At 35.1% G+C, this 22229-nt stretch overlaps 1 protein-coding gene across 3 annotated transcripts in view; it reads left to right on the top strand.

The window, feature by feature from the left end:
* The first annotated feature begins 15639 nt into the window (after positions 1-15639).
* Positions 15640-22229, top strand: part of LOC127545030 (cytochrome P450 4F3-like) — a 98302-nt gene continuing 91712 nt past the window's right edge. For 2 of the 3 annotated variants that reach the window (XM_051972047.1, XM_051972046.1), the window contains exon 1: positions 19203-19271. In XM_051972047.1, the coding sequence (XP_051828007.1) occupies positions 19243-19271 (29 nt within the window). In that variant the 5' untranslated portion in view covers positions 19203-19242. Of the gene's footprint in view, positions 15976-19202; positions 19272-22229 lie in introns of those variants that run through there. The other variant, XM_051972049.1, reaches the window with a different exon arrangement.

Here is a 22229-nt window from a genome sequence, read left to right on the forward strand (position 1 = left end):
AAAAGTTGGAGGGATGTGGGAGGCACTAGAGAAGTAGGAATTAGAGAGAACCAGGGGATACAGTTGCAAAGAGAATGGAGGTTGGGGAAAATCTGAGCACAGGGAATTCTCCTTGTTAAAAGGCTTAAAAGGTAAAAAGACTGGATAGGAGTCAATCAAAGAGAAATCAATCAAAGAAAATGAATATTAACCATTGTTTTGACATGTAATTGAGGAAGAAGAAAACATTTTTTTAAAGAGCCTTCTTTGGTCATTCACTTTGGGTGAATGAATGAATAAAGAAACATTTATTATGTGCTTAGTAGACAAAATTCTGGAGATATAAATGGTTGGAGTCCTTGCTCTCTCAGAGTTTCCATTTTAATAAAGGAAGACAACACAGTGGTGGCCAAGAGCCTTTTTGATCAAGGTAGTGACAATTGATCCACCAACCAAATGAGGCTCCCTTTCTGGAAGAAATTGTTAACTTGAGCCTCAGAGCAACAGGAGGAAAGCAAGGCAAAAGAAAAGGAGATGCACATTGGTGATAGAACAGATGAGAAGATGGCTCAGGTGGACAATGGGATGGCTTGATGGATATGAAGCATTGTCTAAGAGCCAGTTAGATAGAATGGACTAAGCACATCTGTGCTCATCTGGTCATCAAACAAAATTGCTCAGCCCAGAATGCCAATTCTAAAGTAGAAGATATAAATGTCCCCAAGACCTATGTTTTGGAGGTGCTTCAGTGATGGTCAAGGTGAGAAGAAGTAGGGCTAAATAGCAGAGCAGGCAATTATCTTCAGAATCTTGTACCACTCATTTTTCCAAGCTCAAATCTAACCTCAGACTTTTACCAGGTATGTGATCACAAGCAAGGGATTTAACTTTTCTTTGCCTTGGTTTCCTCAATTGTAAAATGGGAATAATAGTATCATCTACCTCATAAGGTTGTTGTGAGGATCAAATGAGATAATATTTCTAAGGTGCTCTGTATAGTGCCTGACACATAGTAGGATTTTAATAAAATTCTTGTTTCTTTCCTTCTATCTCCAGAATCCACTGGAGGTATGGTGACTAGTAAGCATTTTCCTTGTAGGGAAGGCAAAAGTGATCTTCAAATTAGCATTGTCAATCAATAGTAGGAAACTCTCTTTTGTCAGGATATACCAGACAGCACAAAAACTTAGGCTGAAATAACCTCTCATTTGAATTCTTCATAGAGATCCTGCTGACTCATTCTTTTCTTTTATTATCTTCTAAACTCTGAACTTTGTTTCTGAATTGAAATAAACTTTCTTCTACTCTCTCCCGTGAATCTCTCAGTTCAACTCTCACCTATTATTGATACTATTAGTGATTTTAAAAGTCATAAAGTAGAATTGGAAAAATATTAGTTTTGATTTCAATTATAGAGTAAAATTATGACTAATAATGGAAGTAATAAGAACACAGATTTGTGTGTGTGTGTGTGTTGTGTGTGTGTGTGTGTGTGTGTGTATGTGTTTAGGTAGGTAGGTAGGTAGGTAGATGTTCACACACACACACACACACACACACACACACACACACACTTAGAATGACTTCCTAATCACATGGCCAATTACTGGAGGTATTTTCTTTACAATCTTTCCAAAGGACAAGTGATGTGTTACAGCTGGAACAATTTCATTTGTTCCTATTATCTAGGACATCAAGAACTCAAAGATGCTTAAAAATTCCATGAACTAGCATTGATTTCACATTCACTCCATGTCACCTCCTACATGCCCATTGGCGTCTGCCGAGAATTTCTTATTCATGGTCTTACAACAAAATACAACATTACATCCTAATTCCCTCTCTCTTCTAGTGCCATGGAGATTCGAAGTCAAAATTGCAAAAAAAAATTTTTCTGAGGTTTTCATAGGAAGTGCCTTGGAAGTTTCTTGTATTGAAACAGAACTCTGCATGAGAATGGACAAACACAAATAACTCTAAATCCTTACTTCCACCTCTTCCCAGTGTTTTTAGATATCCAAACTCCAAAGGGCAAAAATTCTCCCAGGTTGACATAATAACAGCATAGCCATGTTCTCTATTACCGAGAAATGGAGGAGGATAGGATACTACACATGTGGGGGTGGTTGTATAACAATCCATTACAAGCCTAAAAAATTAAATTCCTGATGATGCTGTGTATGAGGAAAGTTTAGACTCAAACTTTCTGAGTTGTTTAAAAAAAGAAAAGAGAATTGTGGGAGCAAAATTTATGTCCTATATGGCAGAAATAATTGACAGGTAGAAAAACATGAACCCATGTGAGAGTCACCACAAAAAGAAAGAAGACAACTAATTGTGAATATGAATACCTAGAAATAAAATAAAATTTGAAAAAAGAAAAGAAAAACAATACAAAACAACCAGTAACATTAAAAGAAAACACTCTCCATAAAAGCAAACCATATTAATCTCAAAGACAGGATGCATAGAGGCAATCTAAGAATGATAAGTATCCCAGAAAACAAACAAACAAAAAGCCATGACAAGTCAGAAAAATCCTAAGCATCTGTAAAATGTGAAGCTAGTAGAAATAATATAAGTAAATGTTCCCAGAACAACTCCAAGGTGAATCAGTTTGTGTGTGTGTGTGTGTGTGTGTGTGTGTGTGTGTGTGTGTGTGAAAGAGAGAGAGAGAGAGAGAGAAAGAGAGAAAGAGAAAGAGAGAGAGACAGAAAGAGAGAGAAAGAGAGAGAGACAGAGAGAAAGAGAGAGAGAGAGAGAGAGAGAGAGAGAGAGAGAGAGAGAAGAGGAGGGAAAGAGGAAGGGAGAGAGAGAAGGAAAGAAGGAGAGAGGGGAAGAGAAATAGAAATAGAGGGACAGAGAAAATCACAAAATGAAAGAATGCATGAAAGAGGAAAAAGAGAGAAAATATATAATGTATTTTGCTCAAAGTGAGAAACAGCAAGGAGAGGAAGATGACACTTGTGGTCTCTTGGGAAGAGGAAACTCTATAGAGAAGTGAGTGCAGGGAGATGAATTAATAAAGGCAAGAAAAGTGGGAGTCCTTATTTTGATGGTAGGATGGGATGCCACTGATGAATGAAGAAGAAAGATGTTCTGTAAAGGGAAAGGAAACTTTGTACTGGGTGTTGTCTGTGGAGATTTGCAGCTTAGAGATATTACTCATCTTGACTGGGGTGGGGGGATGATATCAGAACTTTTAGGGGAAATATGTCTAGAAGGGTAAGAGACATGGATTCTGGGAGGGGATTTTGAGACAAATAACTAAGGAAAAGGCACAAGTCAATGATGTACTATATAATTGGGGACATGGAGGGAGGGGGTCCTGCTATGAAACTGCTATGGATTTATGTCTTCTGTATCACCTATAAGAAATGATATTTTTTTGGGGGAAATGAGAGGCAATGGAAAAAGAGGTTGAGAAGGAGCAAACTGTACATAACAGTAGCAGAATCTATTTGGAGAGAGCCAAAATTGGGTACCTTGAAAGTTTTAATTCCATGTGGAATGTAAAAAGTAGGAAGGGACAAGATAAATATAAGGATTATGAACCAGAGAATAAGATTTAGAACATACAAGGAGAGGATGGATAGTGAAGAGAAACTAGATAAGAACAGGAAAAAAAAAGTAACTATTAAGCAAAACTCCAAAAGGAAAAAGGGTGAGAAACAGGAGGAGGGGATCAGAAGTAAAGAGAAGAGAACCTTAATAAAGATTAAGCTTAGTTTAGTACAGTACCTGGCATATAGCAGCTGCTTATTGATTTGTTGCTTTTGTTATTGATATTGTTGTTTTTTTATTGATTGATGACTAAAGAAATGAAGAACTCTGAGTCTCTTAAGGTTTTCTGAAACTAAATGGTGTGTGTTATGGTGCAATAATCTAGATTATTTCCCCCTTGGGAGAAATTTTACTTTTATCTTGGAGTAAAAGTTAAATCATTACAATGGGCTATCAATAAGTAGATGATCTTTGAATATGATGATCTTTAGAAAATACTTTGTTCTAAAATATGTATCAGCCATCTCTCCAGAGCTTCCTTCTCTTTCCCTCTTATAATATCCAATTTATCACCAATAAACAGGGTCAGAGCTCAGTTGAGGTCAATGTTTATAATTAGTGTCTCAACTAGCTCAGGGTGAGTAAGCACGTTTTCTGAGGGTAATTTGTCACCAGGGAAAGATGGCCTTGTCCCAGAGAGCCTGGAGTTTCCTCACTTGCTGAGTGGGAGTTAGTGTGTGCCAACAGAGTCACTGTTTTTATTGAGGCATGTTGTTGGAAACTGTGAAGCTGTATATGTGGCTTATAAACAATTCCCTTGTATTTGTAGAGTTGTTTTTGCTATTTGTATTCTTTTTTTATAATAGTTTTTAATTTTTCCAAAATACATTCAAAAATACATTCACCTTTGTAAAATCTTGTGTTCCAATTTTTCTCCCCTTTTTCCTCTTCCTCCTCTTGGCAGCAAGCAATACAATATAGGTTTCTAAACATATTTCCAAATTTGTCATGCTGCACAAGAAAAATCAGATCAAAAGAGGAAAAAGATACATGAAAAAGAAAAAAAACCAAGCAAGTAAACAATAACAACAAGGTGAAAATATTATGCTTTGATCCATCTGCAGTCTCTATGGTTCTCTTTCTGGATGCAGATGGCTCACAAGTCTATGGAATTGTCTCATTATTAAAAAGGGCAAATCTACCACAGATAATCATCACATAATCTTGTTATTGTTGTGTACAATATTCTTTTGGTTTTACTCATTTCACTCTCACCCTGCTCATCATTTCTTTAAGAACAATAATATTCCATTATATCCATATATCACAACTTATTCAGCCATTCCCCAACTGATGGCCATCCACTCAATTTCCACATCCTTGCCACTTGACAAAAAGGGCTGCTACAAACATTTGTGCACATGTGGGTCCTTTTCCCTCTCCCATGATTCCTTTGGGATACAGACACAGTAGAGACACTGCTGGATCAAAAAGTATAATTCTCTAGAATTCTCTAGGTATACATTATATCATTTACAACTAGTGATAATTCAGTTTCCTCATTATCTTCTCCAATTCTTTTAATTTATTTTTCTTCTCTTATTTATAAAGGTAATATTTCTTATACAATATTAGCTAGTAATGGTGATAGCGGTCACCCTTGATCTTATTGGGAACAGTTCTAGTTTATCCCCATTATATATGATATCTGCTGATTGGTTTTATTTTTTAATTAAAGCTTTTTGTTTTCAAAATATATGCATGGATAATTTTTCAACATTGACCCTTCCAAAACCTTGTGTTCCAAATTTTTCCTCCTTTTCCCACACCCCTCCCCAGAAGGCAAGCAATCCAGTATATGTTAAACATATTAAAATATTTGTTAAATTCAATATATATACACATACTTGTATAATTATCAAGCTGCGCAAGAAAAATCAGATCAAAAAGGAAAAAATAAGAAAACAAAATGCAAGCAAATAACAACAAAAAGTATTAAAATGCCCTGTTGTGATCCACACTCAGTTCTCACAGTCTTCTGTCTGGTGTAGATGGCCCTCTTCATCACAAGGTCATTGGAAATGGCCTCAATAATCTCATTATTGAAAAGAGCCTTGTCCATTAGAGTTGAGCTCTGTATAATCTTTTTGTTGCTATGTACAATGATTTCCTGGTTCTGCTCATTTCACTTAGCATCAGGTCATGTAAGTCTCTCCAGACTTCTCTGAAATCATCCTGCTGATAGTTTTTCAGAACAATAATATTCCATGACATTCATATACCATAACTTATTCAGCCATTCTCCAACTGATGGGCATGCACTCAGTTTCCAGTCTCTTGCCCCTACAAAAAGGGCTGCCACAAACATTTTTGCACATGTGTGTCCCTTTCCCTTCTTTATGATCTCTTTGGGATATGAGTCTAGTAGATACACTGCTGTATCAAAGGGTATGCACAGTTTGATAGCCCTTTGGGCATAGTTCCAAATTGTTCTCCAGAATGGTTGGATAAATTCACAACTCCACCAACAATGTATTACTGTTCCCATTTTCCCACATCGCCTCCAACATTTGTCATTATCTTTTCTTGTCATCTTTTACTGATGGTTTTAAATGAATGCTATTAATCATTTTAAGGAAAATTCCATTTATTCCTATGATTTCTAGTATTTTAAATAAGAATGGGTGTTGGATTTTGTGAAATGCTTTTTGGGCATCTATCGACATAATTAGATGAGTTCTGTAAATTTAGTTATTGATATGGTCAAATATGCTGATGGTTGTCCTGATATTGAACCAGCCCTGCATTCCTGACAAATCTTACTTGATTATAGTGTATTATCCTGGTGATAAATTGCTATAATCTCTTTGCCAATATTTTATTTAATATTTTTGCATCAATATACATTAGAGAAGTTGGTCTATAATTATCTTTCTCTGTTTTGGCCCTTTCTGGTTTATGTATCAGCTTCATATCAGTTAAATAAAAGGAATTTGGTAGGACTTTTTCTTCCCCTATTTTTTCAAATAATTTATATGGTATTGGAATTAATTTTCTTTAAATGTTTGGTAGAATTTACTTGTAACCCCTCTGGTCCAGGAGATTTTTTTCTCAACGGCTTGTTTGATTTCTTTTTATAAAATAGGGCTATTTAAGCAATTTATTTCATCTGTTAATTTGGGAAATCTCTATATTTTTTCCTTAATTAATATTGATGCAAAAATCTTTTTTATTATAGCTTTTTATTAACAAAACATATGCAATTTTTCAACATTGACCCTTGCAAAAACTTCTGTTCCAACTTTTTTCCTCTTTCCCTTTACCCCCTCCCCCAGATGGCAGATAGTCCCATACATATTAAATATGTTAAAGTATATGTTAAATACAATATATGTATACATATTTATACAGTTGTCTTGCTAAACAAGAAAAATCAGATTTAGAAAGAAGGTAAAAATAGTCTGGGAAGAAAAACAAATAGGCAAGCAAACAATAACAGAAAGAGTGTAAATGCTATGTTGAGGTCCAACTCATTTCCCAATGTTCTTTTGCTAGGTGTAGTTGGTTCTATTCATTACTGAGCAATTGGAACTGATTTAAATCCTCATTGTTGAAGAGAGCCACATCCATCAGTATTGATCATCATATAGTATTGTTGTTGAAGTGTATAATGATCTCCTGGTTCTGCTCATTTCACTTAGCATCCTTCATGTAAGTCTCTCCAAGCTTCTCTGTATTCATCTTGCTCACCATTTCTTACAGAACAATGACATTCCATAACATTCATATACCACAATTTACCCCAGCCATTCTCCAATTGATGGACATTCATTAAATTTCCACTACAAAAAAGCCTGCCACAAACATTTTTGCACATATAGGTCCCTTTCTTTTCTTTAAGATCTCTTTGGGATATAAACCTAGTAGTAACACTGCTGGATCAAAGGGTATGCACAGTTTGACAACTTCTTGAACATAGTTCTGAATTGCTCTCCAGAATGGTTGGATCCATTCACAACTCTGGGAAATCTATATTTTTGTGAGTATTCATCCATTTTACTTAAATTATCAGATTTATTGCCATACAAATGGGGAAATTTGTATTGCTTTAATTTCCTTTTCATTGATGGTAAGTTCACCCTTTTTCATTTTTGATACTCATAATTAGGTTTTCTTCTTTCCTTTTTCTAATCTAAAAATTTGTGGTTTTTTCCCCCAATAAAACCAACTCTTAATTTTGTTTATTTGTTCAATAATTTTCTTACTTTCAATTTTATTAATTTCTCCTTTGATTTTCAGAATTTCCATTTTGGTTCCATTTGTTCTTTTTCTAGTTTTTTTAGTTTCATGTTATATAATTGATTTTCTTTTTCTCTGTTCTATTCATGTAAGCATCTAGATATATAAAAATTTCCCTATAAACTGGTTCAGCTGCACTCTATAAGTTTTGGTATATTGCCTCAGTTCCACTTAGTATCTTGTTTCTTCTGGCCCAAAACATCTCCTTGTAGGATCAGATCAATCATACTGAACCATGCTAAATTATATAATTATTGTCTCTATCAACTCTAATGACTTAATAGTTTGTAAAGATTCCAACAATATGTTATTCACTTTTTGAGCCCAATCCAATGATATTAAGTTTTAAATGATGCTCATTCTTCTCCCTCCTTTCCCTCAACTGTAATAGGTTTTTCATGCCTCTTTATGTGATGTATTTTAATCCTATTTTACCTGCCTTCTCTTTTTCTTCCAGTGCAATCATTTCCCCCCCGTAATTTCTTTTTTATATCACTACATTAAAGCCAACTTATACCTACACTCTCTAAGACAAAGTTCTCAATAGTTGCACATATCATCTTCCCATGTAGGGACATAAAACATTTTATTTTTTCTTCCTTTTTTACCTACTTATTCTTCTCTTGAGTCTTGTATTTGAAGATCATATTTTCTGTTTAGCTCTGTGTTTTTTCATAAAAAATGACTGAATTACATCTATTTCATTGACTATCCATTTTTTCCCTGAAAGATAATGCTTAGTTTTGTTGGATAGTTGACTCTTGGTTATAGTCTTTGATTTGTGGAATATCTTATTCCAGGTCCTTTAATACTTAAAAGTGGAAGCTGCTAGGTCCTGGGTAATCCTGATTGTAGCTTCTCCCTATTTATATTATTTCTTTCTGGCTGCTCATAATATCATCTCCTTGATTTGATAATTCTGAAATTTAGCTATAATTTTGGAGTTTCCATTTTGGAGTTTTTTTCAGGTGATCCATGGACTCTTTCAATGACTATTGTACCCTTTGGTTCTATGATAAAAGGGCAATTTTCCTTGATGATTTCTTGAAATTTATTATCCAGGCTCTTTTCTTTTATCATGGCCTTCTTCAATAATTCTTAGATTGTCTCTCCTGGTTTTATTTTCTAGGTCAGTTTTTCCAATGAGATATTTCAAATTCTTTTTTTTTTTAATTTTGTCTGACTGATTCTTGCTTTATCATTGAGTCATGTGCTTCCATTTGTAAAATTCCAATTTTTAGGGAATACTTTTCTTCAGTTAGCTATTTTTCTTATCTCCTTTTGCATTTGAACAATTGTAAGGAGTTGTTTTGTTCAGTGGATTTTTTTCTATTTCACCAATTCTATTTTTAAGGTGTTTTTTCCCCATTTCACCAAATTTATTTTTTAAGGAGTTGTTTTCTTTTAGTCAGTTTCTGTTGGTTTCTTCCCAAAATTTTCATAATTCTTCTAAACAACTCTTATTTCTTCCCACTATTTTTCTTCTATTTCTTTCTAAAAATCCTTTTTGAATTCTTCCAAGAGAGCCTGGAGACCAGTTCATATCCCACTATGAGGCTTCACCTGAATGTATTTTGCCTTTATTCTCCTCTCCTGGGTTTGTGTTCTGATCTTCCCTTTCTCCATAGCAGTTTCTATAGTCAGAGTTAGTTTTGCTTTTTTTCCCTCATTTTTAAAAGTTGTATTCTGCTCCTGGGGCACAGGGCAGATTGTTCCAAATTTCTGAGGTTGAACTATCTAAGGATCTAAGAAAGGAGTAACTCCTTTCACTTGATAGATAGCATTCATTTTGGATGCTCTATGAAAGAAAAAATTTCATATCCAATTCTACTTACATTTGTAAACATTCATATAATCATTAAGAGAATATAAGATCATTCAGGCACTCTTAGAACTATCAATGGCTAAACAATGGCACGAAACTTCTCACCTATCTTACTGTTAGATAACTGCTTAATCTTAACCTTTTTTTAAAATTTTTATTTAATAATTACTTTATATTGACACTCGTTTCTGTTCCGATTTTTTTTCCCTCCCTCCCTCCACCCCCTCCCCTAGATGGCAAGCAGTCCTATATATGTTGGATATGTTGCAGTATATCCTAGATACAATATATGTTTGCAGAAGCGTAAACTGGGGTTAACAAGATGGCAAGTAATACAGAATTGGTCATTCTAACCATAAATGTGAATGGGGTAAACTCCCCCATAAAGAGGAAGCGGTTAGCAGAATGGATTAAAAGCCAGAATCCTACAATATGTTGTTTACAGGAAACATACCCGAAGCGGGGAGATACATTCAGGTTAAAGGTAAAAGGTTGGAGCAAAATCTACTATGCTTCAGGTGAAGTCAAAAAAGCAGGGGTAGCCATCCTGATCTCAGATCAAGCTAAAGCAAAAATTGATCTAATTAAAAGAGATAAGGAAGGGTACTATATCTTGCTAAAAGGTAGCATGGATAATGAAACACTATCTATATTAAACATATAAAGTGGTGTAGCATCTAAATTCTTAAAAGAGAAATTAAGAGAGCTGCAAGAAGAAATAGACAGTAAAACTATAATAGTGGGAGATCTTAACCTTGCACTCTCAGAATTAGATAAATCAAACCACAAAATAAATAAGAAAGAAGTCAAAGAGGTAAATAGAATATTAGAAAAGTTAGCTATGATAGATCTCTGGAGAAAATGTAATGGAGACAGAAAGGAATACACTTTCTTTTCAGCAGTTCATGGAACCTACACAAAAATTGACCATATATTAGGACATAAAAACCTCAAACTCAAATGCAGTAAGGCAGAAATAGTAAATGCATCCTTTTCAGACCACGATGCAATGAAAATTACATTCAACAAAAAACCAGGGGGAAGTAGACCAAAAAGTAATTGGAAATTAAATAATCTCATACTAAAGAATGATTGGGTGAAACAGCAAATCATAGACATAATTAATAACTTCACCCAAGAAAATGATAATAATGAGACATCATACCAAAATGTATGGGATGCAGCCAAAGCCTTTTATACAAAGGCCTATTTGTATAAAATAGAGAAAGAGAAGGTCAATGAATTGGGTTTGCAACTAAAAATGCTAGAAAAGGAACAAATTAAAAACCCCCAGTCAAACACTAAACTTGAAATTCTAAAAATAAAAGGTGAGATCAATAAAATTGAAAGTAAAAAACTATTGAATTAATTAATAAAACTAAGAGTTGGTTCTATGAAAAAACCAACAAAATAGACAAACCCTTAGTAAATCTGATTAAAAAAAGGAAAGAGGAAAATCAAATTGTTAGTCTTAAAAATGAAAAGGGAGAACTCGCCACTAATGAAGAGGAAATTAGAGCAATAATTAGGAGTTACTTTGCCCAACTTTATGCCAATAAATTCGACAACTTAAAAGAAATAGAAAAATACCTCCAAAAATATAGCTTGCCCAAACTAACCGAGGAAGAAGTAAATATCCTAAACAGTCCCATCTCAGAAAAAGAAATAGAACAAACTATCAATCAACTCCCTAAGAAAAAATCCCCAGGACCAGATGGATTTACATGTGAATTCTACCAAACATTTAAAGAACAATTAACTCCAATGTTATATAAACTATTTGAAAAAATAGGGATTGAAGGAGTCCTACCAAACTCCTTTTATGACACAGACATGGTACTGATACCTAAACCAGGTAGGCTGAAAACAGAGAAAGAAAATTATAGACCAATCTCCCTAATGAATATTGATGCTAAAATCTTAAATAAAATATTAGCAAAAAGATTACAGAAAATCGTCACCAGGATAATACACTATGACCAAGTAGGATTTATACCAGGAATGCAGGGCTGGTTCAATATTAGGAAAACTATTAGCATAATTGACTATATCAATAACCAAACAAACAAAAACCATATGATCATCTCAATAGATGCAGAAAAAGCATTTGATAAAATCCAACATCCATTCCTAATAAAAACACTTGAGAGCATAGGAATAAATGGACTTTTCCTTAAAATAGTCAGGAGCATATATTTAAAACCATCAGTAAGCATCATATGCAATGGGGAAAAACTGGAACCTTTCCAGTAAGATCTGGAGTGAAGCAAGGTTGCCCACTATCACCATTATTATTTAATATCGTATTAGAAACACTAGCCTCGGCAATAAGAGTCGAGAAAGATATTAAAGGAATTAGAGTAGGCAATGAGGAAACCAAACTATCACTCTTTGCAGATGATATGATAGTATACCTAGAGAACCCCAGAGATTCTACTAAAAAGCTATTGGAAATAATTCATAATTTTAGCAAAGTAGCTGGCTACAAAATAAATCCCCATAAATCTTAACCTTTAAGATCATATCTTCTCACCAGGACACAACTGATGCACTTGAATTCAGGGTGGGGGTTTAAAAACTATCATTACTTTCTAACCCTCAACTGAATATCTGCTTAAGCTAACAGAAAAAAAGCAAATGGAGGATGGAAGATCACCTCATTTTCTGGCAATATGCTGCTTTACTTTTATTATTTAATTAAAAATAAAAAAAGCCCAACAGCCAAGAAAAAAAAAACCCTCCCTTATATTACCTTTGATAGCAAAACAAAACAAAACAAAACAAACAACCCTAAAATATTCAAAGAATTCTCCCCCAATGTGAAGAGAAATAGGTTACTGCAGGTCATAGTGGGACATATCCCACTCAGACAAGAAAACTACAAATAAAATCTAAAAATCAGAACAATTTTCATTTCTTTCATTCGGTATAGATAGCACTATCATCTAAAACATCCATATCAATAAGATGTATTTGTAAACACACAAACATAATTGAATAAATCTTTTTTTATTTTCATCTAAAGAACTAACCCACACATGTATTTTCTGGCATATTTTACTCTGTAGAACTTTTTTGGATATCTGCTTAAATCATGAGTTTACTTTCTTATTCACTATTTATAATGGTCTTTTATGTAACTAGCTTCATGACCCGTTATCCTGCTCTCCTCATGGTAGGAATCTTAATCTCCTTTCATGATGTAAACTCCTTGTGAATTAGGCATGGCAGATAATAGATGCTTAACAAATACTTATTGATGATTTGAAATATGGCTCTTGAGTCACTGCTGAGCAGCTGAGAATACTCCATGAGGCAGTGCACAATCTGAATCATGATATACTTTGTCCTTCTCCATTGCTTATCTGTCTTGTTATTGCTTAGCAGCACCATGAATGACTAAAAAACTAAAATGTGTATGAACAGCTGAATTTTGAATATATGAAATGAGGTAGATTAGCATGCCAGTTCATGTTTTCAGGAAACCCTGAATTATTTCCTATGGAATGCTTTCTTTACCAGCTCAGAGTTTCTTGTTCTAAAGAATTATCATGAGTATGGATAACCTGTCTAGTAAATTTTGTGCATTAGAAATCATGGTGATTCTACAGAAGGGTTGAAATTCATGCCTGATTCAAAGGAATTCTCCCGACAAGGGAAATGGTCACCAAGAGATTTTTAATTTCTCTGGAAACTACATCATGAATGGAAGTAACATACTAGATTGACCAATCTAGTATGATGAACAGTGGGCTCTACTTTAAGAGAACTTTAAATTGAAAAGGGCAAGGGAAAGAAGAAAAACAGTCACATAATTCTGCAATGTCTGTAATGGGTACAATTTGGGAAGCCAAATAACAGTGTCAAAGAACAAGCTATCAATAAAAACATAAGATCTCTACATACAAACACACATGTTTGGATCATCATATAGAATAAGAACTTGTAAAATAAGGAGAGACATTATGTTGAGATTTGGTAGGTTGGGACTCAAGAGGAAGATAGCTCTGGAAGAATTTATTATATCTTTTTCTTTTTGCTTGGAAATCTTTATTTGAAAATATGATTGGTTTATTCTATTTTTTGTTTTTTAATTGAAGCTTTTTATTTTCAAACATATGCAAGAATATTTTTTCACCATTGACCCTTGCAAAACCTTTAATTCCGTTTCCTCCCCCCTTCTCTCCACTCTCTCCCCTAGTTGGCAAGTAATCCAATATATATTAAACATTGTGAAAATATGTGTAAATCCAACATAGGCATAAGTATCTTGTTGCATAAGAAAAATCAAATAAAAATGGCCTAATATTTTATTTTATTTTAATTTTTAATTATAACTTTTTATTTACAAGATATATGCATGGGTAATTTTTCAGCACTGACCCTTGCAAAACCTTCTCTTCCAACTTTTCCCCTCCTTCCTCCCACCCCCTCTCCTAGATGGCAGGTAGACCAATACATGTTAATTATGTTAAAGTATATATTAAATACAATATATGTATACATATCCATACAGTTATTTTGCTGCATAAGAAAAATCGGATTTAGAAATAAGGTAAGAATAGCTTGAGAAAGAAATAAAAAATGCAAGTGGACAAAAACAGGAGTGGAAATGCTATGTTGTGGTTCACAGGTTCACACTCATTTCTCATAGTCTTTCGCTGGGTGTAGCTGGTTCTCTTCATTATTGAACAAATGGAACTGATTTCGTTCATCTCATTGTTGAAGAGAGCCATGTCCATCAGAAATGATCATCACATAGTATTGTTGTTGAAGTATATAATGATCTCCTGGTCCTGCTCATTTCACTCAGCATCAGTTCATGTAAGTCTCTCCAGGCCTTTCTGAAATCATCCTGCTGGTCATTTCTTCAGAAGAATAATATTCCATTATTGTATACCACAACTTATTCCGAGCCATTCTCCAACTGATGGGCGTCCATTCAATTTCCAATTTCTAGCCACTACAAAAAGGACTATAGCCTAATATTTTAAAAACAAAGTACTGCATATGAAAGTATACCACAAAAATCTTTAAAATTAAGCTTAATAAAAATTGTAAATTGTTCCAATCATTATGGAAACCAATTTGGAATTATGATGGGAAAATGACTAAATAGTTTATGCCCTTTGATACAGCAACAAAAGTTTCTGGCATGTAATGTAAGTTAAAGACAGATAGAGCCTATATATACTTTAGTATGTATAGTGTATTTTTAAAGGTAGCAAACCCCCAAACATACCTGGAAACAAAGTATGTTCGTATTTATTAGAAAGTGATTGAATTATGCTGCATAAATTTAATGAAATATTATTTTGCCTTAAGAAATGATTAAAATAAGGTATTCTAAGAAACTTGGGAAGTTGTTTGAAATTATACATAATGAAGTGAGCAGAAGACTTAAAAGACAGCAAACATGATAATATTATAGAAAACAACACAAAGTCATAATAATTCAACTTAGTGTAATAAATCCTCTCAATAGAGGGGTGGCATATTACCAAATGAGGCAGAACCATTTAGAAATTATCAAGGATTAAGTTTCTTTGGCTTAGTTCTACTTCTTTGTCACGAGGGAAGGTACCATAAGGATTAATACAGAAAAGTGAAAAAAATGGTAAAGCATTTTTAAAAGAAAAAAAAGCCTTTTACAAAAAAAACAGATATCATAGCACAAACCATGCTTTCTTTCATCACAGTCTCTCCCTAAAGAATCAATAGAGATATTTGCATGAATGCGAGATTCCATGGACTTTTTTCAGATAACAATTTCAAGGATATAATTTGTCAATACTTGAACGGAATTCCAGTAGAATTCTAGAATCAAAATTCTATCCTTTCTCCCTATCCCATTCGCCTCCCTCCCTCGGCTCCTCCTTCCCCCTCCTTCCCTTCTCCCCCCCCTTTCCCCCACATGAGCAATTGGGATTAAGTAACTCGCCCAGAGTCACACACCTTGTACGTATTAAGTGTCTGAGACCACATTTGATTTCAGGTCCTCCTGACTTCAGGGCTGGTGCTCTATCCACTGAGCCATCTAGCTGTCCCTCCCTATCCCATTTTTAACGGGGGTCCTTAACCTCTCAGCATTTCTCTCAGCTTCTGAGCTTTTAGAATCCAGTAACGTTCTGATCATGGCTATTTCTTTTCCTGGAAGAGGACTAGGTTTGTGGTGCTTCCTGCAGGGGCACTAGGTTTAGTGAGACCAGGCGCAGCCTATAATTCGCTTTCTTCTTTGTAAAGCAGTCGGTAAACATTTATTGAATTGCCTAGTATCTCCAGTGTTTCACCACCACACTCAGTCGTCTCTTCCTTAAGGGGCTTGCAAACCATTCCCATCCGCACTCTGGGCTGCAGTGGGACCTCAGGTAGGGTCTCAATTGCTTGGTTGGGGGTGGGGGTGGGAGAAGGTGGCGGCACCAGCGGCGCAGACGGATCGGGCTCTCGGGTAGCATGAAGGGTACCCGGAGAGGGGAGAAGGGAGAGAGTGTTTCTACGGCATCCGGGCCTTTGCCGCCAGACCTGAGTCCCACGTCCCTTAGAACATGGTGAAGAGAGGTGTCGCCGCCATCACTCCCTAACGAGACCCGAGCCACTGATTGGGAAAAGGGGGTTAGGAAAATAACGCTTGTGCTACGTAGTTACCCTTGTTTTCCCCCCGGACGCTGCTATCACAGCTGGGTAGTTACACTCTGTCTCGCCGCTGCCCCTTCCTCCCCTCTCTGCTCAGGGTCCCGGCGGGCGGACTATTTTCCCTTCACCTCGGAACTATATCTTTTTCAAAAGCAATGGAATAGGCAAAATATAAAGTGCATTTATCACCTTCTGAAGACAAAAAGAAAAAAAATGCTGGTGAGAAGTAGAGAACTGCATGGAGCACAACGTGGAAGCACAGGGAACCCATGAACAACTTCTGATTTTTAAGATGCATCTCGATTAATCAGCAAGCATTGATTAAATGTTTATTATGTGTCAAGATAAGAATGGGGGAGAATTTTTTTAAATTTTTATTTAATAATAATTATATTGACAGAATCCATGCCAGGGTAATTTTTTTTTTACAACATTATCCCTTGCACTCGTTTCTGTTCCGATTTTTCCCTCCCTCCCTCCACCCCTTCCCCTAGATGGCAAGCAGTCCTATATATGTTGGATATGTTGCAGTATATCCTAGATACAATATATGTTTGCAGAACCGAACAGTTCTCTTGTTGCACAGGGAGAATTGGATTCAGAAGGTATAAATAACCCGGGAAGAATAACAAAAATGCAGATAGTTCACATTCGTTTCCCAGTATTCTTTCTTTGGTTGTAGCTGCTTCTGTCCGTCATTTATCCATTGAAACTCAGTTAGGTCTCTTTGTCAAAGAAATCCACTTCCATCAAAATATGTCCTCATACAATATTGTTGTCGAAGTGTATAATGATCTCCTGGTTCTGCTCATTTCACTCAGCATCAGTCCATGTAGGTCTCTCCAAGCCTCTCTGTATTCATCCTGCTGGTCATTTCTTACAGAATAATAATATTCCATAACATTCATATACCACAATTTACCCAGCCATTCTCCAATTGATGGGCATCCATTCATTTTCCAGTTTCTAGCCACTACAAACAGGGCTGCTACAAACATTTTTGGCACATACAGGTCCCTTTCCCTTCTTTAGTATTTCTTTGGGATATAAGTCCAATAGAAACACTGCTTGATCAAAGGGTATGCACAATTTGATAACTTTTTGGGCATAATTCCAGATTGCTCTCCAGAATGGTTGGATTCGTTCACAACTCCACCAACAATGCATCAGTGTCCCAGTTTTCCCGCATCCCCTCCAACATTCATCATTATTTTTTCCTGTCATCTTAGCCAATCTGACAGGTGTGTAGTGGTATCTCAGAGTTGTCTTAATTTGCATTTCTCTGATCAATAATGATTTGGAACACTCTTTCATATGAGTGGTAATAGTTTCAATTTCATCCTCTGAAAATTGTCTGTTCATATCCTTTGACCATTTATCAATTGGAGAATGGCTTGATTTCTTATAAATTTGAGTCAGTTCTCTATATATTTTTGAAATGAAGCCTTTATCAGAACCTTTAACTGTGAAGATGTTTTCCCAGTTTGTTGCTTCCCTTTTAATCTTGTTTGCATTAGTTTTATTTGTACAAAGGCTTTTTAATTTGATGTAATCAAAATTTTCTATTTTGTGATCAGTAATGGTCTCTAGTTCATCTTTGGTCACAAATTTCTTTCTCCTCCACAAGTCTGAGAGATAAACTATCCTATGTTCCTCTAATTTATTTATAATCTCGTTCTTTATGCCTAGGTCATGGACCCATTTTGATCTTATCTTGGTATATGGTGTTAAGTGTGGGTCCATGCCTAATTTCTGCCATATTAATTTCCAATTATCCCAGCAGTTTTTATCAAATAATGAATTCTTATCCCAGAAGTTAGGGGCTTTGGGTTTGTCAAACACTAGATTGCTATAGTTGACTATTCTGTCTTGTGAACCTAACCTTTTTCACTGATCCACTAATCTATTTCTTAGCCAATACCAAATGGTTTTGGTGACTGCTGCTTTATAATATAATTTTAGATCAGGTACAGCTAGGCCACCTTCATTTGATTTTTTTTCATTAATTCCCTTAAGATTCTCGACTTTTTATTGTTCCATATGAATTTTGTTGTTATTTTTTCTAGATCATTAAAATATTTTCTTGGAAGTCTGATTGGTATAGTGCTAAATAAATAGATTAGTTTAGGGAGTATTGTCATCTTTATTATGTTCGCTCGGCCGATCTAAGAGCACTTAATATTTTTCCAATTATTTAAGTCTGACTTTATTTGTGTGGAGACTTTTTTATAGTTTTGCTCATATAATTCCTGACTTTCCTTTGGTAGATAGATTCCCAAATATTTTATGATATCAACAGTTATTCTGAATGGAATTTCTCTTTGTATCTTTTGCTGTTGGGTTTTGTTGGTGATGTATAAAAATGCTGAGGATTTATGGGGATTTATTTTGTAGCCAGCTACTTTGCTAAAATTATGAATTATTTCTAATAGCTTTTTAGTAGAATCTCTGGGGTTCTCTAGATATATCATCATATCATCTGCAAAGAGTGATAGTTTGGTTTCCTCATTGCCTACTCTAATTCCTTTAATATCTTTCTCGACTCTTATTGCCGAGGCTAGTGTTTCTAATACGATATTAAATAATAATGGTGATAGTGGGCAACCTTGCTTCACTCCAGATCTTACTGGGAAAGGTTCCAGTTTTTGAATGGGGGAGAATTTTGGGAGAAAGATGAGGTCAGTTTCAGACCTGTTGAGTTTAACATATCTATTGGAGGCAAAGTCAAGATGGAGAAGTAGGAAGCAATATATTTAGGAAGTATATATATATATATATATTTTTTTTTCTTTTTTTTGTAAAATACAATACCATTTTGTCAAGACTATCTGATTAGATGTACTGAATTAAATCCAATTCTAAGAGGAAATGGGTTTTATTAGTAGGTCATGGCTTAGAACAGAATGTTCTGAATGTGTTTGTTGATCCACAATCACTAATCTCATCCAGTAAGTCCAACATCGGAGTAGTGGAGATGCAGGTTAAGAAATTCTCAGTCTCTGATGACCATAGAGGCTTGTGCAAACTTACAGTGAGTATATTCCAGTTTTATAATCTGCCAATAGAAATATTTGGTTTACTATGGACTCATATTTTATATACTTACATGTATATATGTTATTTTATCCAATTGAAGGTAAGTTTGTTGAGGGCAGGGGCTATTTCTAGTATTTATTGCTTGGTGTATAAGTAAGAATGCAAGAAATTAATTGCTGAATAGTAGCAAGCATGTCCATGAGCTCTTTACTGTACAATATGCCTACTACTTTTCACATTTTGTATTCTAAGGTCCTTCCTAGATATATCATTTGATGTTCTGTATTTAAAGGTCCCTTTAAACATGTTCTTATATACTCTACATTTAGTTACAGATCTGACATTTTAGGTTCAGAGGTCCCTCCCAGTTTGGGCATTTTATGTTCTAAAGATTTTTCCAGATCCAACATTCTATTTGCTTGACTTTCTGTTTTAAAGTTTTTTTCCCAGCTCCTTTTAGGTACCTCTCAGTTCTGACATTCTGTGTTCTAAGGGCCTTCCTAGGAGTTGTTCTGTGTTTATGATCTGACATTTTTTCTAATTCTGTGATCTTAGGATTCTAGGTTATGAAAGTGTTTCTCTCTCTCTCTCTCTCTCTCTCTCTCTCCTCTCTCTCTCTCTCTCTCTCTTTTGACTGCATAGAGCATGAATGAACAACTCAGTTGGTCAAACCATGGCAAGAAGATTGTCCAAGAAAAATAGAACCTAAGGGAAAAGGGCATCTGAAAAGAGCAGGCAAATGGAGATGAGGAAACATGGTTTTTGTTCAAGTGTGTTGGTGACTAGCAACATGAGCAAAGTGTGTGGGTGTACATTTATGATCATCAAAGGTGTTGACTTGTGTCACAGTTAATGTTCTCTGGCAAAGTCAAATAGAAGAGGGATTCTTTATGGAGAGGTTCAATCAACGTTCTTGTCTGTGAGTGGCATTGGACTTTGGACTGATAGATCATGTTCCATTCAGAGATCTTCTTGTATCTTTATCTCTTTGGTAACTAATCTGGAGAAAGCATGATATTATGGAAAGTGTGCTAGGTTTTGGGTTTTGGGTCATAATACCTGGCTTTGCCACTTGTTAGTTGTGTGATCTTGGACATTTAATCTCGTTGGTCCTCACTTTCTTTATTCCTCAAATCCAGAGATTGAGATGACCTCAAAGGCCCCTTCTAAATTTCAGTATATGATTCTATGAACCTCATACTGAGACTGAAAAGAAGGAAAAAAACCTATCATGCCAGCTTCATTCCAATTCTGCTGAATTCAGCAAGCAGGTATTAAATGCCTACTATGTGGTAAAAATATAAGGGAAAAAATATGTCCTGTTGGGGATGAACCAATAGAAACTGAGATTTTTCACAAAGCTGAATAAATACAATGTTGGCAAGTGTCTGAGTGTCTGAATTTTAAAAAAAGAAAAAGAAAAAAAAAGAAAAAAGCAGTCTGATAGAAAGTCCTGATGAAATCATGATGAATGAGAGATCTTTCCACTTTAGTGTAATAATTCAGAAAAGGAAAAAAAATCCTCTTGTTGTGTAATTAAAGATGTCCAAATGCAGAGTTTGTTAATTTGTTGCAGTCTGGGGGAAACAAAACAGACTAGATGAATAGAAATGGATCAACTAGGTGAGAGTACAGGGAATTATAGCTATACTGGAAATATTGTGGAGAACAACAGTTAATCAGTAAACAAACATTAAGCACTTATTATGAATTAAAAACTACAAAAAACATTAATTAAGCACCCACTATGTGCCAAGCACTGTGCAAAGCTCTAGGGATACAAAGCAAAAAGAAGTTTCTATTTTACACTAGAATGGAAAAGACAATATGTAAAAGGAATTTGAAAAGTGGAGAGAGGAAGAGAGAGAGTATGCAGTAGTAGGGGCATAATAATGATGATAGAATGGAAACTAAATCCAGCAGCTAGTGGCAAATAAAGAGATGTCTAGGAATTCGAGATTTCCATAAAGAGAAGCTATGGGGGGGAGGGGGAAGGAAGGGGAATCTTTACTTCGTTCTCTAGTCCTCTAACCAGTGGATCAGAAATAATTGAGGGCATGAGGTATGAATAGCAAAAACTGAAGCAATCTCCATGATAAGTTTCCTGCTAATTAACTAGTTTATCATGGGCAGTGAAAAATAAGAAGAGGAAAAAGGAAAGAGGAGGGAAAAGAGGAAGAGGAGAAGAAAGAGGAGAAGAAGAAAAAAGAAGAAGAAAAGGAGGAGGAAGAGGAAAAGAAGAAGGAAGAGGAGGGGGGTAAATGAAGAAGGAAAAAGAGGAAAACTACAACTACAAGAAGAACAAGAATAAAAACAACAAGAAAACAACAAAAACAAAGAAAAACAGCAAGTAGTAGAAGAAGAATAACAACCATAACAAGAACAAGAAGAAACTAACCAGAACACGTGGTGGCAAATGAAGAGATGGCTGGAAATTTAAGATCTATAAAGGAAGACTTTGGGAGGGAGTTGGATTTTTGTTTGTTTTGCTGTGTTAAGTACTAATTACTGTACTAGGTGCTAATCATACTAAGCAAATAATTTGTCATCTATTGTTAAAATAACAGAAAACTTTTGGGAGCATATGCTAGAGTGGTTGAACTCAGGAAACATCAATTTTCTCTCATCCCAGACCATCTCATACTTTTCACAGAAGCAAAGCAAAAAAAAAATTCTATTGGTCACATAGACTCAAAAGCATCATGGAAAAGCTCCTGAGAGATGGGTGTAAAAATAGTCATTCCATCTGGCATGACAAAGGATCAGGCAAGGAAAGGTTACTGGAGCCTGCTATAAAATTACCAGTTACACAAAGCTGAAGATGCAGAAGTATCTTATGGTATGACTTGATCCTGAATGGACACATGACTGATGCATGTACTTGAGACAAAAATGCCAACTTGGTTTGCCAGAAAATGAATTCCCAAAGTGATATTTGAGATAATTCATCTTT

This window comes from Antechinus flavipes, chromosome 1, assembly GCF_016432865.1.
Source record: "Antechinus flavipes isolate AdamAnt ecotype Samford, QLD, Australia chromosome 1, AdamAnt_v2, whole genome shotgun sequence".
In the NCBI taxonomy this organism is placed as follows: Eukaryota; Metazoa; Chordata; class Mammalia; order Dasyuromorphia; family Dasyuridae; genus Antechinus; species Antechinus flavipes.